Source organism: Pelodiscus sinensis, chromosome 11 (assembly GCF_049634645.1).
Source record: "Pelodiscus sinensis isolate JC-2024 chromosome 11, ASM4963464v1, whole genome shotgun sequence".
In the NCBI taxonomy this organism is placed as follows: Eukaryota; Metazoa; Chordata; order Testudines; family Trionychidae; genus Pelodiscus; species Pelodiscus sinensis.
This window is the reverse complement of record NC_134721.1, coordinates 42902597-42927920: the sequence shown is the minus strand read 5'-3', so window position 1 is coordinate 42927920 and position 25324 is coordinate 42902597. Positions and strand designations below refer to the sequence as shown.

General features: G+C 48.4%; 1 protein-coding gene across 2 annotated transcripts in view; it reads right to left on the bottom strand.

Moving 5' to 3' along the window:
- DOCK3 (dedicator of cytokinesis 3) overlaps positions 1-25324 on the bottom strand; it is a 539706-nt gene that overhangs the window by 411283 nt on the left and 103099 nt on the right. For both annotated transcript variants that reach the window (XM_075939450.1, XM_075939449.1), the window contains exon 3: positions 4272-4312. In XM_075939450.1, the coding sequence (XP_075795565.1) occupies positions 4272-4312 (41 nt within the window). The remainder of the gene's footprint in view (positions 1-4271; positions 4313-25324) is intronic.

Genomic DNA, 25324 nt, shown 5'->3' with positions numbered 1-25324 from the left:
ACGACCGTCACTGCGGTAAGAAGGAAGTGAGGTAGGGCAGCGCCAGAAGGGGTACTTATGCCCCGCCATGGCAGCGCCACTCCAGGGGGCGCCCTGCCGGCGCTACAGGTACCGCTAGGGAAAACACTCCGGAAGACGCGGTGCGCACACCTATTTCAAATGGACATGAGCAACCACTCGAAGAAGAACAAACTTTTATGCATTCAAAAGCATGGCCCCTCTCAGCACCTTCTCTTTTATACCAACTAAAGAGAAAATTACTCACCTTGTGCGGTTACTGAGGCTCTTCAAGACGGTTGTCCCAGTGGGCACACCACTTTGGATGTTTTGATGCCTTACACTGTTAGTCAGAGATTGTAGCAATAGTACCCTAGGTAGCAGCATACAAAGAGCTAACTGGCACACGCAGCCAACTGTTCCTTCTATGCCACAGAGAAACAGTGTGTGACTCTGAAGCAGAGGAGAGAAGAGAGGGGACTACAGTACTCACAGGGACATCGATCTCAAAGAACCTCATTTATTGTACAAAGTGAATGACCTTCTCTTCTTCTTTAAGGAGTGTCCACATGAGTGCTCCACTTTAGGGGACCATGGAAAAATACCTCCCCATGGAAAGATGGGCTATGGAACTTAAGATTGGAAAACAAAGAGGACAGAATGCCCAAACTGTGTATCCACAGAGGAATTTTGTTCTATGGCATAGTGCAGTGTTTCCCAATTGGTGCTCCATGGAACCCCGGAGTTCATCAACAAAATGCCAGATGAATTTTCATGTCGATAAATGCAAAGTAATGCACATTGGAAAGCATAATCCCAATGATATATATAAAATGATGGGGACTAAATTAGCTATTGCCACTTGAGAGATATTGGAGTCAATGTGCAGCAGCAGTCAAAAAAGCAAACAATGTTAGGAATAATTAAAAAGAAATAGAGAATAAGACAAAAAATCTTACTGGAAATATATAAATCCATGTATGTCCACATCTTGAATACTGCAGACAGATGTGATCGCCTCATCTCAAAAAACATATTTACTTCTTCCCATAAAACAAGAACTAGGGGTCGCCATATGAAATTAATAAGTAACAGATTTAAAAACAAACAAACAAACAAAAGGAAATTGTTCCTCCACATAGCACACAGTCAACCTGTGGAACTCCTTCCCAAAGGATGTTGTGAAGACCAGGACTTTAACAGAGTTCAAAAAAAGAGCTAGATAAATTCATGGAGGATAGGTCCATCAATGGCTATTAACCAGGATGGGTAGGAATGGTATCTGTAGCCTCTCTTTGTCAAAAGCTGGGAATGGGTGACAGGGGAGAGATCACTTGATGATTATCTGTTCTGTTCATTCCCTCTGGGACACCTCTCCACCAAGCAGCCCCTGTTCACAGCGGGTAGCTTGTGTGTGTGGCAGACAGGGCTGGCCACAGGCAGGGGCTGGTGCAAGAGCATCCTCTATTTGTGACGGCCAGTCCCCCTGCTCATATCAACAGGGGAGCTGCTCCAGCCAACCTGGGCTACTGGTTAACCAGTAACCATCACCTTTTAAAGGTGATACTTACCAGTTAACCAGACAACCAGACATCACTACTGTTAGCAAATATCTCCAAATCATATTGGCAAAATATTCCAAGGTCTCTCTAGTGCAGGGGTGGGCAATAATTTTTGACCATGGGCCACTTCAGAAATTTTCGAAGTGGCCCCGGGCCTCTCCAGAAGGGGCAGGGCCTCAGGCAGAAGGGGTGAGGCTAGGGCATTTCCATGCTTCCGCAACCACAGACCCTGATTGCTCTGGGGGTGGGGGAGCACGTGAAAAATTTGCTCCCCTCCCCCATGCCCCTGGCAGTGGGAGGAGACTTTGTATGCTCCCCCCACTCCTCTAGGTCAATTAGAGAATGTCTACACTAGCCCCCTAGTTCGAACTAGGGAGGCTAATGTAGGCATCTGAACTTGCAAATGAAGCCCAGGATTTAAATATCCCGGGCTTTATTTGCATGTTCCCGTCCGGTCGCCATTTTTAAATGCCACTAGTCCAGACTAACTGTCCGCGGATACACGCGGCAGTTAAACGGTAATTTAAACTAAGTCCTTAGTTTGAATTACCTGTTACTCTTCCTGGAATGAGGACACAATTGGTGACTTAAAGCCATGCCTGAAGTGGTTTCAGGTAGACTATTTTGCGAGATAGTGTCCTAGGAGTCTGAATGCTCTCTTACGCAAAAAGCTTCTTGCACAAGAAGCCTGTAGTCTAGATGTAGCCTGAGTCTCCCTGATCTTACTTTTGGTGACTGGTGCCACATTGTCCCCTTCTTACCAGGAGGAGCGACTGCAGGTAAAGTCCTCACATGGCTCCTGCAGTCCTAGGATAGAGAATGCTTAGTCACTTCTGCAGAGTGGAACATTGCCAGCATGTAAGGAGCTCAGTTGTGGTGAAGCACATTTTGTGCAGACTGAATCTCCAGAAAAAAAAAAGCTGCTAACCTTTCACAAAACTGTACTAATCGAGTCCAAATTGTGATTTTCCAGGGACATTATAAACTTGACCAAATTTGAGAAGATTTTCACCAAAAAAACCCACATGTAACACCAAAGTGACTCCTTTGCCAAATGTTAAGTTCCTGATGCAAAGCATAGAAGAGACGTGGTATCTCAAAGAAAGAATTAAGAATTTTTTTAATGTGAGCTTAAATCAGTGGTTTTCAAACTACGGGTTGCTACCCAGTACTGGGTCATGGAATATCAGACACTGGGTCTCATTGCTGCATGGTGATGAGGTAACCAGTGAGGGTTCTAAGGCAGATTACCTACCTGTCTTAGAATCATAGAATACTAGGACTGGAAGGGACCTTGAGAGGTCATCGAGTCCAGTCCCCTGCCCCCATGGCAGGACCAAATACTGTCTAGACCATCCCTGATAGACATTTATCTAACCTACTCTTAAATATCTCCAGAGATGGGGATTCCACAACCTCCCTGGGCAATTTATTCCAGTGTTTGACTACCCGTACAGTTAGGAACTTTTTCCTAATGTCCAACCTAAACCTCCCTTACTACAGTTGAAGCCCATTGCTTCTTGTTCTATCCTCTTGTTACTGTGGACTGAGTTGCACCCCAGAAGTACCCAGCAATAGGCCCAGCTTCTACTGGGGAGAGCACACAGGACTCTGCACAATGCTCCTGCCCAGAGCACTAGCTCTGTACTCCCATTGGCTGTGAACTCACTGCTGGCTGCTTCTGGGGCATAGCATGGCCTACACTGTGCCAGGAGAGGCAGAAAGCCTGCCTTGGCACCCTTGCTGCATCGCTGACTGGGAATCACTCAAGGTAAGCCCCTCCTGCCACAGCCTGACACTCCCAAAGCCAGAAGCCCCTTCAACACCCAAAAGCTCTCATCCTCAGCCCCACTCCGGAGCCCACACTCTTTTAGCCATATAGAAATACTGGAGAGGCAGAAATGCTGTTTGGATTTTTTTCATCTGATTTACTCCTACTTTACGCAGTCTGTTTCTGAGGCATGGTGTTGGTTACCTAGGAAACTGGTAGGTTTGAATGGCTCTTGTATCAGAACTGTGAACATAGATTCATGCAATGTACAGTGTGTAACAATAAATGTACAAATGAATGAAATGCTCAACAACTGAGGGGAGCTGTATTAGAAGAAAAATATTAACTGAATAGTATAATATAGGTTATATTTTTGAAAAAAAAAAAAATCATTAGACACTAGTCTTCCTTAATATATTTTAGATATTACATTGAAAATAAAGCCCATTGAATGTTAGAAATAGCCTGTGTCTTTGTGTATTTAAATATACATGAATGCATATAAAATTCACAGCCAGCATAGAGACCTCCTACCACAACACTTCCTTGATTAGACTATAAAATATATGCAATATAAAACATTAAAACATTCTTCTCCAATTAGCTTTATTTTAAAAATTCTTGTGTATATTTTGATAAAGTGAATTATTTAAATTTGTTTTTAAAAAAAGCTTGAATTAAGATTGTACAGGCTTTTTAGGCATTTAGGCTTTTTTGAAAAAATAAGTCAGCCTACATGTACCCAGGTGGAAAAGGTCTCTGAACCTTTGGAAGATCTAAGAAACAATTTGTCAATTCAGAAGAGAATTCAGTATAATTATATAAGCCAAAGTAATTATAGAGGGAAGTGAAGTCTTAGGAGTGAGAATGAACAAGGGTTAGGGCTGCAATAGCAAAGTAGAGAGCCCTTCTTCTTAAATAATTTTTTAAAATAGACTTACCTTTATATTGGGCTTCTTAATGGAAACTCCTCTGTACCAGCCTAAAACAGGACAAAATATATTATATTAAATTGTGGCATAGCATTTCTTTATACTGAAATAATCTGACCGCCACCGCCATTGGCAAACTGTCCAAATGCTGAGGTCATCTTTGAACGAGTCACTAGAGCCTACATCAGTTATAAATTCTTGAAAGATTTTTCCTCTAGAGTGACCACAAAGAATAAGAATCTTAAAAAACAACAAATAGTCTGGTAGCACTTTATAGACTAACAGAACATGTAGACGGTCATCTGAAGAAGTGGGCTGTGCCCATGAAAGCTCATGATACCATCTATATGTTTTGTTGGTCTATAAAGCGCTACCAGACCATTTGCTGTTTTTTAAGTTTATCCTGTACAGACTAACTCGGCTACCCTCTAAAGCATAAGAATCTTGTATGCCTGCTTATTCCCACCAAGGATAGAAACAGCTTAGTGTTAATAGTCTCTTTAAACTACAGGTTGAAAGTCTCTCAAAAAATGGTTACTTACCTTCGTAACTATTGTTCTTCGAGATGTTCTTCATGCCCATTCCATGTAGGTGTGCATACGTTGCATACATTTGTCGTTGGAAGTTATTCCCTTAGTAAGTACCCATTGGGCCAGCAGGGGAGCCCCCTGGAGTGGCACCACTATATTGGCTAACATATACCCCTGCTGGTCCTCCACCCCCTTGGTTCCTTCTTACTGAACTACTCCAAAGAAGGGGAGGTGGGAGAGATTTGGAATGAACATTAGCAACATATCTCAAAGAACAACAGTTACGAAGGTATCTAACCATTTTTTCTTCTTCGGGTGATTGCTCATATCCCTTCCGTGTAGGTGACTCCAAAGCAGAAACCCAGAAGGCAGGATAGGAGTTCTAACCTTTCATTAAAAAAGGACAACCCTACCAAGAGCTGCATACTCCCTAGCCTGGTAAACCAGTGCATAGTGGTTTGCAAAGATATGGATTGAAGACAGTGTGGCAGCCCTATAGATATCCAAGATAGGGACCTGAGCCACAAAGGCTGTGGAGGCAGCCTGTATCCTAGTGGAATCAGCTGTCAGAAGAGGGGCTGGTACCCCAGCCAGACCCTAGCACTGCCTAATGGAGGAAGTTATGTTGGTACTGAAAGTTTTATTATTTTTATATTTGTATTCTAGGTTTAATGATATAGCAATAATGTAGCAATGTAATAATATATTTTAATGATGTAACAATAATATAGTAATGTGAGGTAACATATTTACACACATTTAATATTTTATCAAATTAAATCCTCTTAGTTAAAGGTATATTTCTTTGTTTTAAAGTTTAATGAGTTAGTAGTTGGTTTAAGTAAAGAGACAGAGTTTTGGCATTATGGCTGTGTTAATGAGATTAGAGGAATGTTGAAGGCTAAGGCCTTAATTGTTTGATTTACAATGCTTTTTTGCTTTGCCCAATGTAGATACTGATGTTATGCTTTTCCTCGAGAGTCCTTGTAAAAGTCTGTTTATGTGTAAAAGTGGTATGTATGTGTTGAGATAAAGGTGTGAAAGTTATTGCTCAGAACCAGATGGCCGAAGGAGGGGCGAGCGTGGGTGAAGACCAGACTACCCGGCATCAAAGAAAGACCATCTATAACCATCGATGCATACCCCTACTCCCAGAATGATTGGATTATTGGCAGACTGACGGCCTTAAAGCGGAGCTAGCACCCCTAAAAGATGATTGATTACAGGCTGAGCTCTGAAGATGTTTTGGGAACAAATGTTAACAAAAAGATAACACTCCGGTCACAGGCTGACGCAGCAGAATCCATAGACTTCAACAGAGAAAAAGGATTATAAAAGCAGGGTGCTTTGCTATGGAACTTTGGGTTCATCTTGTCACCAACTCCAGAGGAGCATTGGATCAATCGAACAACAAAGGCCCTGCTCTCCCTCTGTGTTCAATCTAGCTGGCCACTAGATTGATACAGACTCTGGACTGGTTACTATAACATCATCTGGCGGGACTGTGTGTATGGTGTTTGTGTATGTGAGGGACTGAAAAACATATGCAACTGCTGTATTCTCAATAAATGCAGTGTACTGCCTTTTTCCCTATAAAAGATCTTGTGTGCTTCATTTAAGCATAACAGTTATCCATGAGGAAATACTCTGAGCAGAGACCTGTTGGCCCTTGAGTCTCTCTATGATTGCCAAAATTCACTGTGGCAAAGGGCTTTGTCCTGTCTAAATAAAAGGCTAAGACTCTCCTAACATCTAGAGTGTGTAAGGCCAGTTTTGTTCCAGAAGCATGAGGCTTAGGGTAAAAGACAGGGAGAAAAATGTCCTGGGAGACATGAAACTGGGACACCACCTTAGTCAGGAAGGAGGGGTAGGGGCATAACCTGGCCTTATCCTTGAAAAAAAACATGCAAGGGTTGCCTGAGGTAAGAACCCTTAGCTCTGATAGGGTATGTCTACACTACCCCGCTAGTGCGAACTAGCGGGGTAATGTATGCATACCGAACGTGCAAATGAAGCCCGGGATTTGAATTTCCCGGGCTTTATTTGCATAAGCCGGCCGGAGCCATTTTTAAATGCTGGCTTGTTCGAACCCGGTGCCGCGCGGCTACACACGGCACGGGCTAGATAGTTCGGACTAGCAAGCTATTCTAGTGTAGCCGCGTGGCACGGGGTTCGAACAAGCCGGCATTTAAAAATGGCGCCGGCCGGCTTATGCAAATAAAGCCCGGGAAATTCAAATCCCGGGCTTCATTTGCACGTTCGGTATGCATACATTACCCCGCTAGTTCGTACTAGCGGGGTAGTGTAGACATACCCTCATACATCTGGCCAACGGGTTACTTACCAAGAAGGACACCTTCCAAGATGTTCCAGCAGGGGCTCCTGTACGTTTCAAAGATTGAAATGCCACATGGTGCCCAGGGCCAGCGGGGAGTCCCCCGCTGACCTTGGGCTCCACGTTGCGTTTCTGCTTTTGTACATTTCAAAGACTGAAAGGAACGGGATAGCGTAGCCCCTCCCTACTGTCTCTAGGACCCACTGATCCAAAGTGATGGACTACCAGGTACAGATTAGGCTTCCTATTCCAAACTACTGGTACACCTCGTTCCACGAGGAGTAACAGTAGTTCGGAATAGGAAGCCTAATCCGAACTACCTAGTTCATGCTGCGTGTAGCCGCGGGCACGGAGTCCGAACTAGCGGACATTTAAAAATGGCGGCACCTGGCAATATGCAAATGAAGCCCGGGAAATTCAAATCCTGGGCTTCATTTGCAACTCCGGTTGCCTACATTAACCACCCTAGTTCGAACTAGGGTGGTAGTGTAGACATACCCACAGATAGCAGTCTTCAAATGCTACCTACTAATCTGTGGGATTGTGCATATCCATCATGATGAAGTCTTTAATTATATAATCCTATACTATTATTTTCATAAGATCTCTGCGTCATTCACTACACAGGCTAAACAGTGATCAGGGAACGAACCCTGAATGTTTAGTGAATAAGGCTGTTGTCTGTTGGACTCATGCTTCAGTTTTGTAGAAGACAGAAAATGTGTAACCAATGTGGTAGTGTAACTGAAGATTATCGTAATGTATAAGCACAAAGAGGAAATTAATGAGTCACAGTCCTTAATTCTAGCATTTTCTAATCAGCGAGTGCTTTGTCATTGCAACCTTAAGATTATTTTACTAAACTTTTTTATATATTATTATTACTACAAGACTGAGGATTTTTCTATTTAAAATAATATCTTATGAAAATGTGGACATAGCAAATTTTTAAATAATCAGCAATTCGAATACATTACTGTTATTAATCATTTGTATTATGGCTCCATGTAAAAGCCCCATTCAATAACATGGTCTATTTATGTTTGGTATTTTATAACCAAACACCAATAAAGAGGAGGTCCTTGCCCTGGATTATAAAATATTAAGTCTCTAAGGGTACGTCTACACTACAGCACTAATTCGAACTAACTTAGTTCGAAATAGTTAATTCAAACTAAGCTAATTCGAACTAACGCATCCAGACTAAAAAACTAGTTCGAATTAGCGTTTTGCTAATTCGAACTATCATATCCACATTAAGTGGACCCTGAACCAGGCTTAAGGATGGCCGGAAGCAGTGCCGGCAGGGCATCAGATTAGGACTTAGAGCGTGGAGCTGCTGCCTCAGGCTAGCCGACGGCTGTGCTTAAAGGGACCCGACCCCTACCCCAGACAGACAGTTCTCAGGGGTGCCCCGCTTGCAAAGCAGTCCTGGCTTGGAGTGCCCTGAGTGCCCACACTGGGCACATCACAGCACTCGGCTATCAGACCGGCTGCACTTGCCGCAGGCTGCCATCTGGGGAGAGGGAGCAATTGGGGGGCTGCAGGAGAGCTTCCACCCCCAGAAGCCCGCAAAGCCAGCCCAGTCCTCCCCATCAGGAGCTCATACCCCATTCCTCCCTCACCTCCTTCCACTTACCCTTCCCTAGTCCCCCTTCCTGATGTACAAAATAAAGAAAACCTGTGGTCAAAAATAGAATCTCTCTTTATTGAACAAAACTCAGGGAGACTGGGAAAAGGAGGTGGGAGGGGGAAGAGAGAGGGTGGGAGAGGGGAGGGCAACTAAAATGATCAGGGGTTTGGAAGAGGTCCCATATGAAGAGAGGCTAAAGGGACTGGGACTTCTCAGCTTAGAAAAGAGGAGACTGAGGGGGGATAGGATAGAGGTCTCTAAAAGCATGAGTGGGGTGGAGAGGGTGCATCAAGAAAAGTTCTTCATTAGTTCCCATAATAGAAGGACTAGAGGACACCAAAGGAAAGGAATGGGTAGCAGGCTTCAAACTAGTAACAGAAAGTTGTTCTTCACAAAGCAAAGAGTCAACCTGTGGAACTCCTTGTTGCAGGAGGCTGTGAAGGCTACAACTAGAACAGAGTTTAAAGAGAAGTGAGATCAAGTCATGGAGGTTGGGTCCATGGAGTGGTATTAGCCAGAGGGTAGGAGTGGTGTCCCTGCCTAAAGTTTGTGGAAGGCTGGAGAGGGATGGCACGAGACAAATGGCTTGGTCACTGTCTTCGGTCCATCCCCTCCAGGGTCCCTAGGGTTGGCCGCTGTCGGCAGACAGGCTACTGGGCTAGATGGACCTTTGGTCTGGCCCAGTACGGCCATTGTAAGCTCAGGGTCGGGGGTCTTAGTGGACCACCTTGATTTTCATGCACACCTGCTCCTGGGTGGCCAGGCTGGCAGCTCTCCTGCCCTAGACGGCCACTTTCCTGTGCCTAGTGCGGAGGTCGTGGACGAGGTCCACGATGTCCACACTAGACCAGGCGGGTGCCCACCTCTTGCGGTCTCGGGCAAGCTCCTGGGAGCCGCCAGCCTGGTCCCAGGAAGAGGGGGAGGGCTGGGGGGCATCAGGTGGCTGGCTCGAGCCGTGCCAGGTGCAGGGTCTGCTAGCTGGGTGCTGGCAGACTTGCACCTGGCATGGGCATCGTAGCCAGCCCGTGCCCCTTTAAGGGGTCCGGGGCCGGGAGGGGGGCAATAGAGTTTCCCTGGTGTTGGCCAGAGTGGCCACCAGGGAAAGCTGGGGAGGGCTAGCCTCCCACTAGTTCGAATTAAGGGGTTACACACCCCTTAATTCGAACTAGTAAGTTCGAACTAGGCTTAGTTCTCGTAGAATGAGGATTACCTAGTTCGAACTAAGCGCTCCGCTAGTTCGAATTAAGTTCGAACTAGTGGAGCGCTAGTGTAGCACCTATCAAAGTTAATTCGAACTAAGGTCTGTTAGTTCGAATTAACTTTGTAGTGTAGACATACCCTAATGTACTAGTATTAGAAAGCACCAAGAATAAATATTTATACACAGGTTCCTCTGACCATGAGCAGGTGGTAAAGCTTCCACTCTCGGAGGCAGTAGATTCCCAGCTGAGGCCCCACCCCCTTCCCAGCCCAGGCTCCACCTCTTCCCACTGTCTCCCTCCTCTCTTCCCTGCACATCCTGTGTTCCTGCTCACTAAGGGCTTGTCCCCCTTCCAGTCAAATCCCTGAAATGAAGCAAATTATTTTTGAAAAAACCCTCCACTTTTCTGCAATTTCTTTCTCAACAAAATAGAGAATGTTTTGTACCATGTGCTAGAATTCAGTGGTCTCCAACTTTTTTACACCCAATATCACTTTTTAAATGACAGACCAAGCCAAGATCTACTGCCCCACCCCTTCCTTGAAGCCCCACCCTCTCTATTCTCCTCCTCTCCATCACTTGCTATCCCCAATCCTTATACTCGTGCTTTTTTTTTTTTAATTCTTCTGTAGGAAGAGGTTTTTCCAACATTTGGCCTGTCTACACTGAACCAAATGTCAGAAAAAAAACCCCTTCTTTTGGAAACCACCTTATTCCTTGTGGAAACAGGAATATAGGGGTGACCGAAAGAACCTGTTTGCTCTTCCACTAAAAAAGCGGAAGAACAAAGGCAACCCTGGATGCAGAAGAGTTTTTCTGGGATATCTCCAGAATCCTGAAAAACTCCTGCAGTCTAGCTGGACCCTTGCTGTGTTGAGACAGGATGTGTAGTCTCTGGGGTGGGAATGAGGGATTTGGGTGTGAGAAGGGGTGAGAGGTGCAAGCTCTGGGAGGAAATCTGGATGCAGGAGGAGGTGGAGAAGGGGACACTGGCTCGGGGAAGGGGCTCCAGGTTGGGCAGTGTTGGGATACTAAGCAAGCCAAAGGCTTGCGGATGTGAGGGTGCAGGAATTTGGGTTGGGGTATGTGAGGGGCTGAGGGCAGGAGGTTCCATGTTTGATAGGCTCAGATCTAGGGTCTGGGGAAGGGGGAGTGCAGGAGTGGTTGTGGCCAGATGGTGGCTTGGCCCCAATTGGAGGTTTGTTGGCCAGGCTTCATTTTTAAATAAAATACTATGTTAAACACAAAGTTTCTGCATTGTCTTTATTTATGAGAATGGCAGGGAACCTGCCTTGAGTCAGGGGTCACTGACCCATAGAAATGTCATTTGGAAGCAGGGGACACAGTACTGAGGAGGGGTGCTAGTGGGTTCTGGGGCAGGGAACAGGGTGCCAGTGGGGGCAGGGGAGAGGGGGCAGGGTGCCAGGACAGGTTTCTGCAGCAGGGGACAGGGTGCTGGGGGGACAGGTTTCTGCAGAGGGAAGCAGGGGGACAGGTTTCTGTAGTAGGAGACAGGGTGCCAGAAGGAACTGGTTTTGCAGGGGGGGCAGGGTGCCAGGGGACAAGTTTCTGCAGGGGGGGCAGGTTTCTACAGTGGGGTTGGGGGGCAAGGGAGAGGGAACAGGGGGCCAGGAGGGCAGGGGACAAGTTTGGGGCAGAGGAGAGGGAACAAGTCTGGGGGCAGGGAGTTCCCTACACCAGCCAGGAAGGGAAGCCTCCGACCCGCGCTCCCTCCGGACTGACCACAGGGCAACCGGGCTGGAGCAAAGAAAAGCGGCTGCCCGGCCAGCTGGCCATGGTGCTCAGCCAGGGTGCCACCAAGCTCCACGTGGGCAGGCGCAGCGGGGAAGCCGCCCGATCAGCTGGAGCCCAGTTCAGCCTCCTCTGGGCTAAACGCCACAGCCAGCTGGCCAGGCAGCTTCTCCTCTGCGCCAGCCTATGTGGAGCGTGGTGCACCCTGGCTGAGTGCCATGGCCAGCTGGCCAGGCAGCTGCTTCTCTTCCCTCCAGCCCGGCTGCCCTGCGCTCAGCCCAGGGAGGCTGCACTTAGCTCCAGCTGTGAAAGCCACAGTCAGCTGGCGGGGGTGTTTCAGCCCTCCCGACCTCCCAGCTCCCACCATTCCTTGCAGCTACTCACCTGTGTTGTTGCTCAGTGAGTAGCTGCTCCTCAAATGAGGAAATCTAATGTAAATGTACTGTGCAGGTGCGCAGTTCAGAGAGGGCTCAAGAGCTACTCTTAGAGCCCCTGAGATCTACCAGTAGCTTGCGATCTACTGGTTGGTGACCACGGTGCTAGATATACAGAAGTTACCTAATTAACAGAACTAAATTTGGGAACATGCTCATATGCAGGACTTTCTGTGGGAGGTACAAGCTGTAGGAGCAGCTCATGGCTGCCCCACCTCCGCATCCCAGCCCTGACACCAGCCTTGCTCCTCTGGGGGGCGGGAGGAGGAAAAATCAGCCCTACCCTTCTACCAACAGGCCAGAGCACAGGGGAGGGAGGCTGGGGCAATGTGCCACTCCTGTCTCCCCTCGCCAGCTGGAGGATGGGGGAGGGAGGCTGGGGCAACAGGCCACCCCACTCTCACACTTACTTGGAGGATCGTGGAGGGTGCCTTGGCACCCCCCTTGCACAAGGATCTGAGGAATAAGGAATGTCAGTCACACATTTATTATATATCCTTATAGCTGACATGCAGGCAACCTGCAAATGCCCCAAACTCCTCTCATTTATCTTGAGGAACACAGAATGGCAAGCACCAGTTAAAACTAACTGAGAAACTCCTTTCTTCACACAATCAAACAAGGTGTCAGGCCTCAAGCTAGTATTTGCCCCCTGACAGGGAGAAAATGACTAGAATCAGACTGCAAAAGTTGCCATCTCATTTTCACTTCTTCACAACAAACAAGATGAGGGCTTCCTTTGTTGATTGTTTCAACAGCAGTAAGCACCTCAGACAATGAATAAGAATTGCCAAGGGACATACCAGTAAATTACAGGCTGGCTGCTGCCTTAACAACAACAGCACCAGTTCAGCTCACAGAACCAAAAAGGTAAAATGTCCCACCAAGGCAGCAGGATGGTGCCAACTTTATATATCAGAGTGGTAGACCCAAAATTCCCAGGGGTGGAGGAACCAAATCCCCAGCCCTGTTCTCACCAGGCAAATGTAGTCTCCCAACCACTGAAAAGAGTTGAGACTGAAAAGAATTGAGACCTATCCTACCAATAACTTACCTCTGCCTTGCCTCCTCCCTCTGCCCTCCTTTCCCTCCACACCCCTTTCTTCCCAGGCTCCCACCGCTCAAGATCACTGCCCTCCCACTGCTATCCCAAACCAAGTGCTCCCCCTCCTCTGCCCATCACAGGATTTGAACAAGTAAAAAAAAAAAAACAAATTGCCCTGGCTCAGGCCACAGCTTACCTGTGGCAAAGCTCCGAAGGGCTCCTCTGGGCAAGGTGGAAGGGGATCCATTCCTCCTGGCCATTTATTGTTCCGCATAGTCCCACTTAGCAGACCAACACAGGGTACCTGCTGCCACAAATGATCCAGCCCTCTCGGCAGCACACACAAAGCGTAAGGCTAGATGGCCTACCTATGTCTTTGACTAGCCCTTTGAAAAGTGATGATAGGGGAGGCCCAGTGAATCCATGCTCTTACTACCCTTGCTTCTTCTGGCAAATTGCTCCAGCATCACCCAAATTGGAGGAAGAGTCATCCTGTAAACTCCCAAATTAAAATTCTCCTGAAATCCAGAAGCAGTGGCTAATGCATGAAAAATGCAGAAAGATTTTGAAATTGTAAAAATCACTTTGCAAAATTGCACTTCTCAGAAATTTTCATCTGATGACTTCAAAACACCTAACTAAAACCAAGGAATTTACACAAACTCCTGTGAGGCAGGCAAGTATTATTATTATTATCATCATCATCCCCTTTTTCGGACGGAAAAACGGAGGCGCAGGATAATAAAGTTCCTTGTCTGCTTTTTTTTTTAAATCAATGGAAAAATTCCCCTTGAGACCAAGCCTTAAATGATGGGTTCCAATGTCATACTGGAAGTCTGTGACGGGAAGACCATTAAAAAAACCCCTCATCTTCACATTTCTAGCAGAGGGGAGCACAGGCCACTGGCTGCAATAAGGTGGAGAGATCACCTGAAGCCCCAGCTTCCCCCAGTACAGGAACTCTGCAGTGAGGCTGCACCTGATCCTAGTGTGCCGGCAACACTAACACAGTGTAAGAACTGGCCCTGCCCCTCTGTGCGAGGTGTACCAGGTGTGGCTAGGCAGGCTCAACCCACCATGATCCAAGTGTGGAGGGGATTATTGTGGGGGGGAGGGTATCTAGGGGTGGGGCAGTCTAGGTGTAGGAGGCTCAGTAGGAGATCTGGATGCACAGGGACTCATTGGGGAGTTCTAGTGTAGGGGCAAAGGGATTCTGGTTGAGCTCAGTGGAGAACTCATGGAGAGGCAGGGCTTGGTGTGGGGTCCAGGTGCTGGGGAAGTGAGACTTCATAGGGTCCAGGAGCAGCTTGCTGTGGCTCAGTGGGGTAGGGGTCAGGGTGTGGGGAGTTTGTGGGATTATGAGTCCAGATTTAGGGGAGCAGGGCTGGTGAGGGTTAAATGGATCGGCTTAACCAGGGAGGGGACACTGAGGGGACACTACATGCTGGACGCCTGCTCCTCCCCTCACCCCGATTCCTCATCACATTTTCTTCTCCCTCCCCCCAATCTCCCCATTCCTTTTCCACTGCCTCATCTCCTCATCTCCTCATCCCCCTTCCCTCATTCCCACTACAGGGCACAGAAAACTGGAAGCATGTGGGGAGAGGACAAGAAGGGGAGGGAATCAGACTGCTATCTCTGCAGAGCTGGTTGGCCTAGACAACTCCCCTCCCCACACACACACACTCCACATACTAGCAAGGGAAAGAGGGACTATGGGGACATTGTGTGGGGAAAGGGCAAGGGGCCAAGAGTTCCCAGCAGCAGGCTCAATAGCAACTTGGCGGGGAAAGTGAAACCAAACCCACCATCACTCCACACACTAGCAAAGTGGGGCAGTCAACAGAGCAGGGAAAAGGCAAAGGAGCAGAAGGGGAAGCAGCAAGGTGGAAGCCCACTGTGCCCACTTTGGGCCAAGGTGCAGGAAGAGGGACTGGAAGGGTGAGGGGCCAAGCAGAGAGAGAGCTAAACAGGCAAGCAACAGCAGCAGGGACACAGCAAGCTGGGTGAGGTTGTCTCTGCAGAGCAGGGCTAGCACTCCTCTTGGAACTAGTGGCTGGAGAATGCTGCTGCAGCAGCAAGGAGAGCCTACTTGACTGTAATTCAAGCCTTGTCTGTTCCAGGCAGGTTCAGGGGCAGACTGCTGAGGAGACTCCCCTGTGACTGCCTTCCCAGCTGCCCTGGATATTGTTATGTCGTGGGGAATTTCAGAGTATAGGAAGAAATCAGTGGAAAGGCAGAGAGCTGGAGTAGGTGCAAGTGTCCATTTTATTGCATAGCACAGAACTCACCAGAACAAGCCCAGACTAGCTGGGCTGAACCCAGTGACCTACTCAGTTACCATAACAACAAGATCTATATCTACAACCCAATATACAACATATTCCTCGCCCCTTAATAAAAACGTCCCTTTAAGAAAACAAAAACTAACTATGAAATGAGGGTAGAACGCCACAAGTTCCCAGCTAACCCTGGGGATTATTTTGCCCCATCTGTGAGTTAATCTCAACTAAAGGTCCAGACGTTGAGGAGGCCTCCTTTCTCTAGGTGGATTACGGCGGACATCCGGCGTTCTCGCACCCGAAGATGTTATGGGTGCAGGCCTGACACTGGGCTGGGAACTTGAAGTGTGAACAGGTGAGGCTGTTGGATCAGCCTGCTCAGGGAGGAGGTTATTGTTCGCCACTGGTGGTGATGGTAGCTCACCAGCAGTGGGAAGGACAGGCAACTCAACTGGAGATGTGCCTCGGGGGCAGGAATAACCTGTCAATAACTGATCTACATGCCGCCGCCAGATGAGATCTTTTGCAGTCCAGACAGTATAGGAAACAGGTCCTGTTTGAGCAATAATAGTGGCAGGGACCCATTTAGCTCCAGGAACATAGTTCCGAGCCAAAACTGTCTGTCCAGGACTAAAGGTTCGGTCTTTTGCTCTGGATGCACGCCTGATGACTTGACCTTCCTGCTGACGTTGCACAATTTGTCGTGGTTAAGGTTTCAGCAAATCAAAGCACGTGCGTAGCTGACGTCCCATCATTAGAAAAGCCGGGGACACTTTGGTTGTAGCGTGAGGAGTGTTTCTGTAGGATAGTAAGAAGGTGTCCAGACTCTTTTGTACGAGTGAATGTTCTCTAATCGATTTCAAAGCTTGTTTCATTGTCTGGACAAACCTTTCAGCCAATCCATTTGTGGCCGGGTGATACGGTGCTGAAGTGATGTGATGGATCCCGTTTGCTTTCATAAAATTTCCAAACTCCTGAGACACAAACTGTGGACGGTTGTCACTCACAAGTTGTTCAGGAATACCCAAATGACAGGAGATTCCCCGTAATTTTTGGATAGTACTCTCAGCAGTAGTGGCAGGCATTATACAGACTTCTGGCCATTTGGAATGAGCATCTACCACCACCAAAAACATGTTACCTTCAAATGGGCCAGCAAAATCAACATGAATACGTTGCCATGGTTTTTCAGGCCAGTCCCATGGGTGCAGAGGTGCCAATTGAGGTGCATTCCTCACACCCTGGCAAGAAATACAAGCTCTTGCCTTCTTTTCAATGTCACTGTCCAAACCAGGACACCAAAAATAGCTTTGTGCAATTTCTTTCATGCGCACCATTCCACAGTGACCTGAATGCAGTTGCTCTAACATCTGTTGTCTCAGTATTTTTGGAATAATGACACGCATTCCCCACAACAAGCACCCCGAATGGGTTGATAACTCCGTTCTCCTGGACATGTAAGGGACAAGGTCAGATGAGACCTGAGAGTTCCGTAGAGATGTTCCATGCATCACGAGTTCTATTAATTGGGAGAGTACTGGGTCAACACGAGTTGCTCTCTTAACTTGTGCAGCAGTGATGGGCCTGTTCTCTACCTGCTCAAAGTAAAAGATTTCCTTCTGGCCACTATCTTGATGTTTGACTGGCAAAGGCAGCCTAGAGAGACCATCTGCATTGCCATGTAGAGTGGCTTTCCGATATCTGATCTCATATGTGTGTCCTGAAAGCCACAATGCCCATCGTTGCATACGACTAGCAGCCATTGGTGGAATACCTGAGTGTGGACCAAAAATTGCCGTCAGAGGTCGATGGTCAGTGAGAAGTGTAAACTTCCGTCCAAACAGGTACTGGTGAAATTTCCGAATTCCAAAAACGATTCCCAATGCTTCACGTTCAATTTGTGCGTAGTTAGTTTCAGCTGTGCTTAAGGTGCGTGAAGCAAAAGCAATTGGTTTCTCCTCTCCTGAGGGCACAATATGTGACAAGACCGCTCCCACTCCATATGGGGAGGCATCACAAGCCAACTGTAAAGGTAAGGAGGGATCAAAATGCGTCAGGACCTCTGTATTTAGCAATGCACATTTAGCCTTGTTAAATGCAACATCACAGGCGTCAATCCACTTCCAGACCTTGTTCTGGCCAAGGAGCTCGTGAAGTGGTTTTAATAGTGTGGCTAGCTGTGAAATAAACCTTCCATAATAGTTCAATAGTCCTAGAAATGAGCGAAGTTGACTAACATTTTGAGGGGGTGGAGCTTCCACAATAGCCATAACTTTTGAAGGGGACTTATGAAGACCAGTAGCATCAATGATGTGTCCCAAATATTCAACAGAGGGCTGAAAGAATGCACACTTATCTTTACGGACTCATAGGCCATACTCTTCCAGTCTTTGTAGGGTAGCCTCTAAGTTCTTAAGGTGATCCTCCTCATTTCCACCCGTGACCAGGATGTTGTCAAGATAGCACTGAACTCCTGGCAAGCCACACAAGATCTGGTCCATAGCTCTCTGGAACAAGGCTGGAGCAGAAGTTATTCCAAAGGGTAAGCGACAGTAACGATAAAGCCCTTTATGAGTCACAATAGTCAACAGCTCTTGGGATTCCTCCTCAACTTGCATCTGTAAATATGCTTGACTCAGATCAATCTTGCTGAACCTTTATCCCCCAGCCAGGCCTGCAAAGATGTCATCGATGCAAAGAAGGGGGTATTGCTCTGCACATAAAACAGGGTTAACAGTGACCTTAAAATCCCCACAAATCCGAATAGAACCATCTTTCTTCAATATTGGAACTATTGGAGTTGCCCATGGATTATGGGTAACTGGTATTAGGACTCCATTTTTGACTAGGCGCTCCAGGTCTGCTTCAACTTTTGGTCTGATAGCATATAGCACAGTTCTGGCCTTCAGATATTTTGGTTGGCTACCAGGTTTAATGTTCAGTTTCACAGTGATTCCCCTCATACTTCCCAGATCCTCTCCAAAAACAGCAGCATGTCTCTTTAATATATCAGTCAGACCTGTTTCTTCTTTAGTCATCCGGTGCACTTCTGCCCAGTCCAGTGGGATCTTCCTAAGCCATGATTTCCCCATTAAGGCTGGGTAATGGCCTTTCACCACAAACAGTGGTAATTCTGCAGTCCGTCCATTTAGTTCCACCTTAACATCAGTAGTGCCCAATAGGGGTAATGCTTCTCCTGTATATGTCTTCAGAATGATCTTTGTTGCCTTAAGTGGAAGATGCTTCAACTTTTCCTTATATACCGAGTCTGAGACCAATGAAACTGCTGCACCAGTGTCCACTTCCATGCGGTTTGCCATCCAACAGTGGGGTTACCCAGTATTCATGGGAGCCCCCTTTCAAAGACAAAACATAGCAGGGCACTTCTTCTTCAGACAAGGTGTCGCTTTGATCATCAGGCATCTGCTCGATGGTATGCAGATTTTCCTTTTTGTTCCGCCAGGCCACAGGCCTCTTTTTCTTTTGTTTACAGGCACGCTCAATGTGTCCTTTTTTTCTACACTGTCGACACACTAGTTTCTTACACCAGCATTCTGCGGCATGGTGACCTGTCTTACCACAGCGGTAACATTCCTGGCTCCCCACTGTTTTGTGAGTAGGTTCTTGGGACATTTTATGCACCCCACGGGGTGCACTAAGGTATTGTGCCTCTTGTGTGGCCAGTTCCAAGGAGACCGCAATATCAATGGCCTTCTGTAAGGTGAGCTGAGCTTCTGTTAACAGACACCTCCGTATAGCTTCACTGTGCAGGCCACACACTAACCTGTCACGTATGGCATCATTTAACATCTCCTTAAATTCACAGTGTTCAGCAAGCTTTTTCAAGTTGGCTACAAATTGTACAATGGTTTCACTTTCTTTTTGGTCTCTGCTATGGAAAAGGAAGTTACTCACTCTGTGCAGTAACGTTTGTTCTTCGAGATGCGTGTCCCGTGGGTGCTCCACTGTAGGTGTCGGCTTGTCCCGGCGCCGCAGATCGGAGATCTTTCTAGCCGTAGTCTGCCGGACCACGCATGCGCGAAGTACGGCTCGTGGCTTTTCGCGCCTTTTGAGCAGCGCTGGTCCGGCTCCCGCCAGTTCCTCCTGCCTCTTAGTCTGAAAGACAAATAGAAGAGGGGAGGAGGGCGGGTCGTGGAGCACCCACGGGACACGCATCTCGAAGAACAAACGTTACTGCACAGGGTGAGTAACTTCCTTTTCTTCTTCGAGCAGTGTCCCGTGGGTGCTCCACTGTAGGTGAATGTACAGCAGTAGCTCACGAATGGAGGAGGGTTCGGAGCTATCGTGCTGTAACTGAGGATAACACTGCTGTCGCCACCGTGGAATCAGGTATTAACAAGTTCGGGATAGCGTAATGCGTGGCGAAGGTTAAGTTGGAAGACAACGTAGCAGCTCTACAGATATCTATCAAGGGGACTCCCTTGAGAAAAGCAGTGGATGTAGTGACCGCCCGAGTTGAATGAGCCCTCATAGTCGAAGGCAGTGGTTTCTTACGTAGTTCATAACATGACCTTATGCACTGTACGATGGAAGAAGAGATGCGTTGGGCGGACAGTGGGCGACCCTTGGAACAGTCCGTCATTGATATTAATAACGCATCCGTCACACGGAACGGTCTGGTCCTCTCGATGTAAAAGGCGAGAGCCCGTCTGACGTCCAAAGTGTGCAGGCGTGCATGCTCTGGTGACGCATGCGGTTTAGGATGGAATACAGGGAGGATTATAGGTTCGTTAATGTGAAATCGAGAGATCACTTTGGGGCGAAAGTGTGGTAATGTTCGGAGTATTACTGCTTGGTGCGTAAAAATCGTATATGGGGAGAGGCTGATAATGCAGCTAGTTCACTCACTCTCCTCGCGGAAGTGATGGCCAGTAAGAAAATGACCTTCATGGACAGGTTGTATAACGTACATGTCGCTAGCGGTTCAAAGGGTCTGGCCATTAGGGAATTGAGAACCAATTCGAGGTCCCAAGGATCCGCTGGTTGAGTATAGTGCGGGTAAAGGTTGGACATTCCCTTCAAGAACCTTTTATTTGTTGGATGAGAGAATACTGAGCATCCGTTAATCCGCTGGTGAAAGGCTGCAACTGCAGCGACATGAACCCTGATGGAGGTACAGGTGAGGCCTGAATCCTTAAGGTGTACGAGATAGTCTAGGATACACTGTAAAGGTGAGGAGACTGGGTCCAGGTCCTTTTGTGAACACCACGATGAGAAACGCGACCATTTAGAAAGGTAAGTAGTCCGTGTAGATAGTTTTCTACTGTTCAGTAGAATGTGCTTGACAGACTGTGAGCGTAGTACTTCTGATTGTTGGAACCAACTAGGTACCATGCCGTGAGCGCAAGATGATTCACCTGCGGGTGAAGCAGGGAGCAATGATCCTGTGATAGGAGATCGTTTCGAGGCAGCAGAGGAAACGGATGATGCTTCGACATGCGATGTAAGTATGGGTATCATGTTTGCCTGGACCAGGCTGGGGCAATTAGGATTACTGTGGCCCTGTCTCGAATTATTTTCTCTACCACCCTTGGAATTAGAGGTGTGGGTGGGAAAGCATAGAGTAGGTGATGCCCCCAGTTGTATAGGAAAGCGTCGCCCTCTGAATTCTGTCCGATCCCCGCTCTCGAGCAATACCGAGGACATTTCGTATTGCGAGAAGTTGCAAAGAGGTCCACTATTGGGAAACCCCAGCGTTGGAATATCGTCGCAGTCACGGTCGGGTGCAGCTCCCATTCGTGATTGAGAGAGAAATGTCTGCTGAGGGCGTCTGCCCTTATATTGTGTTGGTCCGGGAGGTATTCTGCGACTAGAAAGACATTGTGGCGATTGCACATGTTCCATAGACGAACCGCCTCCGCGCACAAGGAGTGGGACCTGGCACCCCCTTGCTTGTTTATATAATAAACAGTCATTATATTGTCCGTCAGGACTCGTATGACCTGGTCGTGAATGACAGGAAGGAAGTGTTGACACGCCTTGTACACTGCCCTGAGCTCCAGAAAGTTGATGTGCATCAGCAACTCGTCTGGTGACCATAGGCCTTGTATTTGTTCGCGCCTGAGGTGCGCACCCCATCCGATGAGTGACGCATCTGTTGTCAATTGCATCGACGGTTGGGGGCGATGAAAGGGAACTCCCAACAGCAGATTGTTCGGTACTGTCCACCAAGCAAGTGATTTCTTGACGTGGATGGGGACTGTTATTGTCCTGTGGACGTCGCGTACGTTGGGGGGGCAAATTCGAGCCATCCAATGTTGAATGCATCGCAAATGTAACCTTGCGTGTTTCACTACATACGTTGTGGAGGCCATGTGACCCATGAGCTGCAGGCACCATAGTATGGGAACCTTTGGACTGATGAGTAATATCTGAATCAAGTCTTGCATCGTGGAGAACCTTTCCATCGGTAGTAATGCGCATTCGGTCGTAGAGTCTAGACGGGCGCCTATGAATTGTATTGTTTGGCGTGGTTCCAGTGATGACTTTGGAACGTTGAGAAGGAGGCCCAGCTCGTGAAAGAGCCTGAGTGTTATCTGAGTGGCACTGATCGACTCCTGCAATGATTGGGCTCTTATTAGGCAATCGTCGAGGTATGGAAAAATCATTATGTGTAGGCGATGTAGGTATGCGGTCACCACAGCCAGGGTCTTGGAGAAAACCCACGCAGCCGACGAGAGACCGAACGGCAGGATTTTGTACTGGAAATGGTCTGTACCGATTTGGAAGCGCAGAAATCGTCTGTGTGCTGGGTGGATCGCAATGTGAAAGTATGCGTCCTGAAGATCAAGGGATGTGAACCAATCCCCATTCTGAAGTGCTGGGATGATTGTAGTTAAGGTAACCATTCGAAAGCGTTGTTTTCGCAAGAAACAGTTGAGGTCGCGGAGATCTAGTATCGGTCTCCATCCCCCTGATTTCTTTTCCGTTACGAAGTAGCGGGAGTCGAACCCTCTGCCCTTGAATTCGTCCGGAACATACTCTATCGCTCCGACAGTAAGAAGACGGGCGGCTTCCTGTCTGAGCAGTATCTCGTGAGATGGGTCCCTGAAAAGGGACGGGGCAAGGGGGTGGATGAGATAGCGACGTGAATGGAATGGTATAACCGAGACGAATTGTTTCGAGGACCCATTTGTCGGTGGTGATGTAGGCCCATCGATGGAGGTACGGTCTGAGGCAGTGGTGAAATATCGCCTTCGAAGCACTTGGAATGGTATTGACGGGAATGGTTCTCAACCCCTCGAGGGACGCGTCAAACTTGCTGCCTGGTACCCTGTTGGGAAGTCGTTTTGGGCGGCGGACGTCTGCCTACCCCTCTGTTGGTCCTGAGGTCTATACTGAGGGGATTGCCGGAAGGGGGGCCTCTGTCTCTGGTAGGTTATATACCACTTTTTGCGGTATGGAGGGGTGTACATTCCGAGTGTTTTCAGAGTGGTTCTGGAATCCTTCCCCGAGTGTAGGAGTTGGTCAGTCTTCTCGGAGAAGAGGTTCTGCCTGTCAAAAGGTAAGTCCTCGACCTTCGAAAACAGGTCCTTGGGAGCAGAAGACTGTTGCAGCCAGGATGCTCTGCGCATAACGACTGATGTGGCTGTCGTGCGCGCTGCTGCGTTGGCTGTGTCCAGAGCAATATGCAAGGCTGTTCCTGAGGCTGCGTAGCCCTCTTTTAACACAGCCTTTAGGATGTCCCACTTTGACTCTGGAATGTGCTGAAGCAAAGGTACAAGCTTGGCGTAGTTATCAAAGTTATGATTCGCCAACAGTGCGGAGTAATTGGCCATTCTAAGTGTTAGGGTTGCCGAGGAATAGACTTTACGTCCGAATAGATCGAGACGTTTACTATCCCAGTCCGCAGCAGTAGGCTTGTACTGTGGCATCTTCGCTCTTTGCTGAACTGCATCCACAACCAAGGAGTTCGGTTGCGGATGCATGAAGAGGAATTACATTCCTTTGGCAGGGACAAAATACTTTTTATCCGCCTTTTTATTTGTCGGTGGAACGGATGCTGGGGATTGCCAGATGTCATCCGCAATTTCAAGAATGGCTGCATCCAATGGTAGGGAGATCTTTGGTTGATGACTGTGTTTGATATTACGAAGGAGATGATGTTGCTTTTGCTCCACGTCACCCAACTGTACGCTTTGACTCTCCGCCACCCTTTTGAACAACTCCTGAAACTGATGGAGGTCGTCGGAAGGTGAAGTGTCACCCTGAAACACTGCGTCGTCGGGGGACGATGAGGACTGTTGTGCTGGTGACTGGTCAGGTTCGACATCCCGAGCGGAAGGAGGTTGTTCGACATGAGAGGTGGACCCGGAGGGAGTTGGTGGTCTTGAGGGAGCAGAAGAGGACTGGTATTTCTGCCCTGGATGGGATTGCGGGGACTGGTGTTGATAGGACGAAGTACAGCGATAATGGGGAGATGTGAAGCAACGGGATCCCATTGAGTATTCCGAGCGGGTTGATCTTGGTGATCGCGACCTGTCTCTATAATAAGTGCTGCGACTGGGTGAACGCAGGTCACGGCAGTAAGAATGACCAAAAAGTGGTGATATATGGCCAGTACGAGAGTACTCGGAGTACTGTGGAGACGCGGATCGCAGCTCTGGAGAAAACTCAGGGCTCGGGGATAGGGAGGATAATACCCTGGTTGCGTGGGCCGTTGGGGCTAGTAAATGCTCCGGTGGAGAGGAAGCGGGGGTAGAGATAACTGAATGCGGAATCACTTCGACTGGCATTGGGGGAATCCGTGCCGAGGTGGGCCCCGTCGACGTCGCTGATCGACTCTGCACCGGTGACTGACTGTGCTCCCAAGATGTATGCAGAGGAGAAGGCCGTCGCATTGTCGGTGACCGTCTGTGGTGAGACGGGTCTTTCGGTGCCGAAGGGCGACTCGGTGCCGGCGCGGTCGAAGCCGGGGAGTGTCTCGGTGCCAATGGTCGTTGGGGCTCCTGTTGTTTGGTAGGAGGCGGTGGACGCTTCGGTGCCAATGGAGCCGCATGCATTGAAGGGCGGCTAACTTCCGCCGAACGTTTGGTTGCGGTCTTCGGCATCAGTAGTTGTTCCGGTGCAAGTGAGCACCTAGGTACCGGAGAGCGTGTTAGGTTAGGTGATCGTCTCGGCGCTGGGGAGCGGCTCGGTGCCGGAGAGCGGCTACGCGCCTGAGAACGTCTCGGTGCGGGAGTGCGCCTCGGTGCCGGGGCCCTCAGTGCCGGTGAGCGGCTACGGCTCAGTGCCTGGCTATGGCTCGGTGCCGGGCTACGGCTCGGTGCCGGGGAGCGGCTGCGTCTCGGTGCCGAGGAGCGGCTGCATCTCGGCGCCTTGGAACGGATCGGTGCCGGGGGACGCTCGGTGCCGGGAGTGGTTCTCGGAGCCGTAGGCGGCTTAGAGACCGAGGAAACGGCTGAGACGGTCGAGCCCGATATAGAAGGGCTCGGGGCCGACTTACTCCGGCTGTCTTTCGGCGGCCTCGCTACTTTTGCGGGCGGTGCTGTTGACGTCCCTGGCTGATCGTCTGCCGATCTTGAGGGCGGGAGGGATCGTGTCGGAGACGGTTTTCTTTTAACTTTCTTAAGATTGTTCTGAGTGTCCTTTTGACTGTTTGATGTCCGGTTGTAAGGCTTTGTCGAACAGAAGGACTTTTAGACGCATGTCTCTGTCCCGTCTAGCTCTAGCTGTTAGTTTGGAGCAGAGGGGACATTTTTGGGGTATATGTCCTTCCCCGAGGCACCTAATACATAGAGCGTGGCCATCAGAGGCAGGCATTGCCTCGTGGCATTCGCCACATTTCTTAAAACCCGGCATTGGGATAACTAACTAACTATTGAAGAAA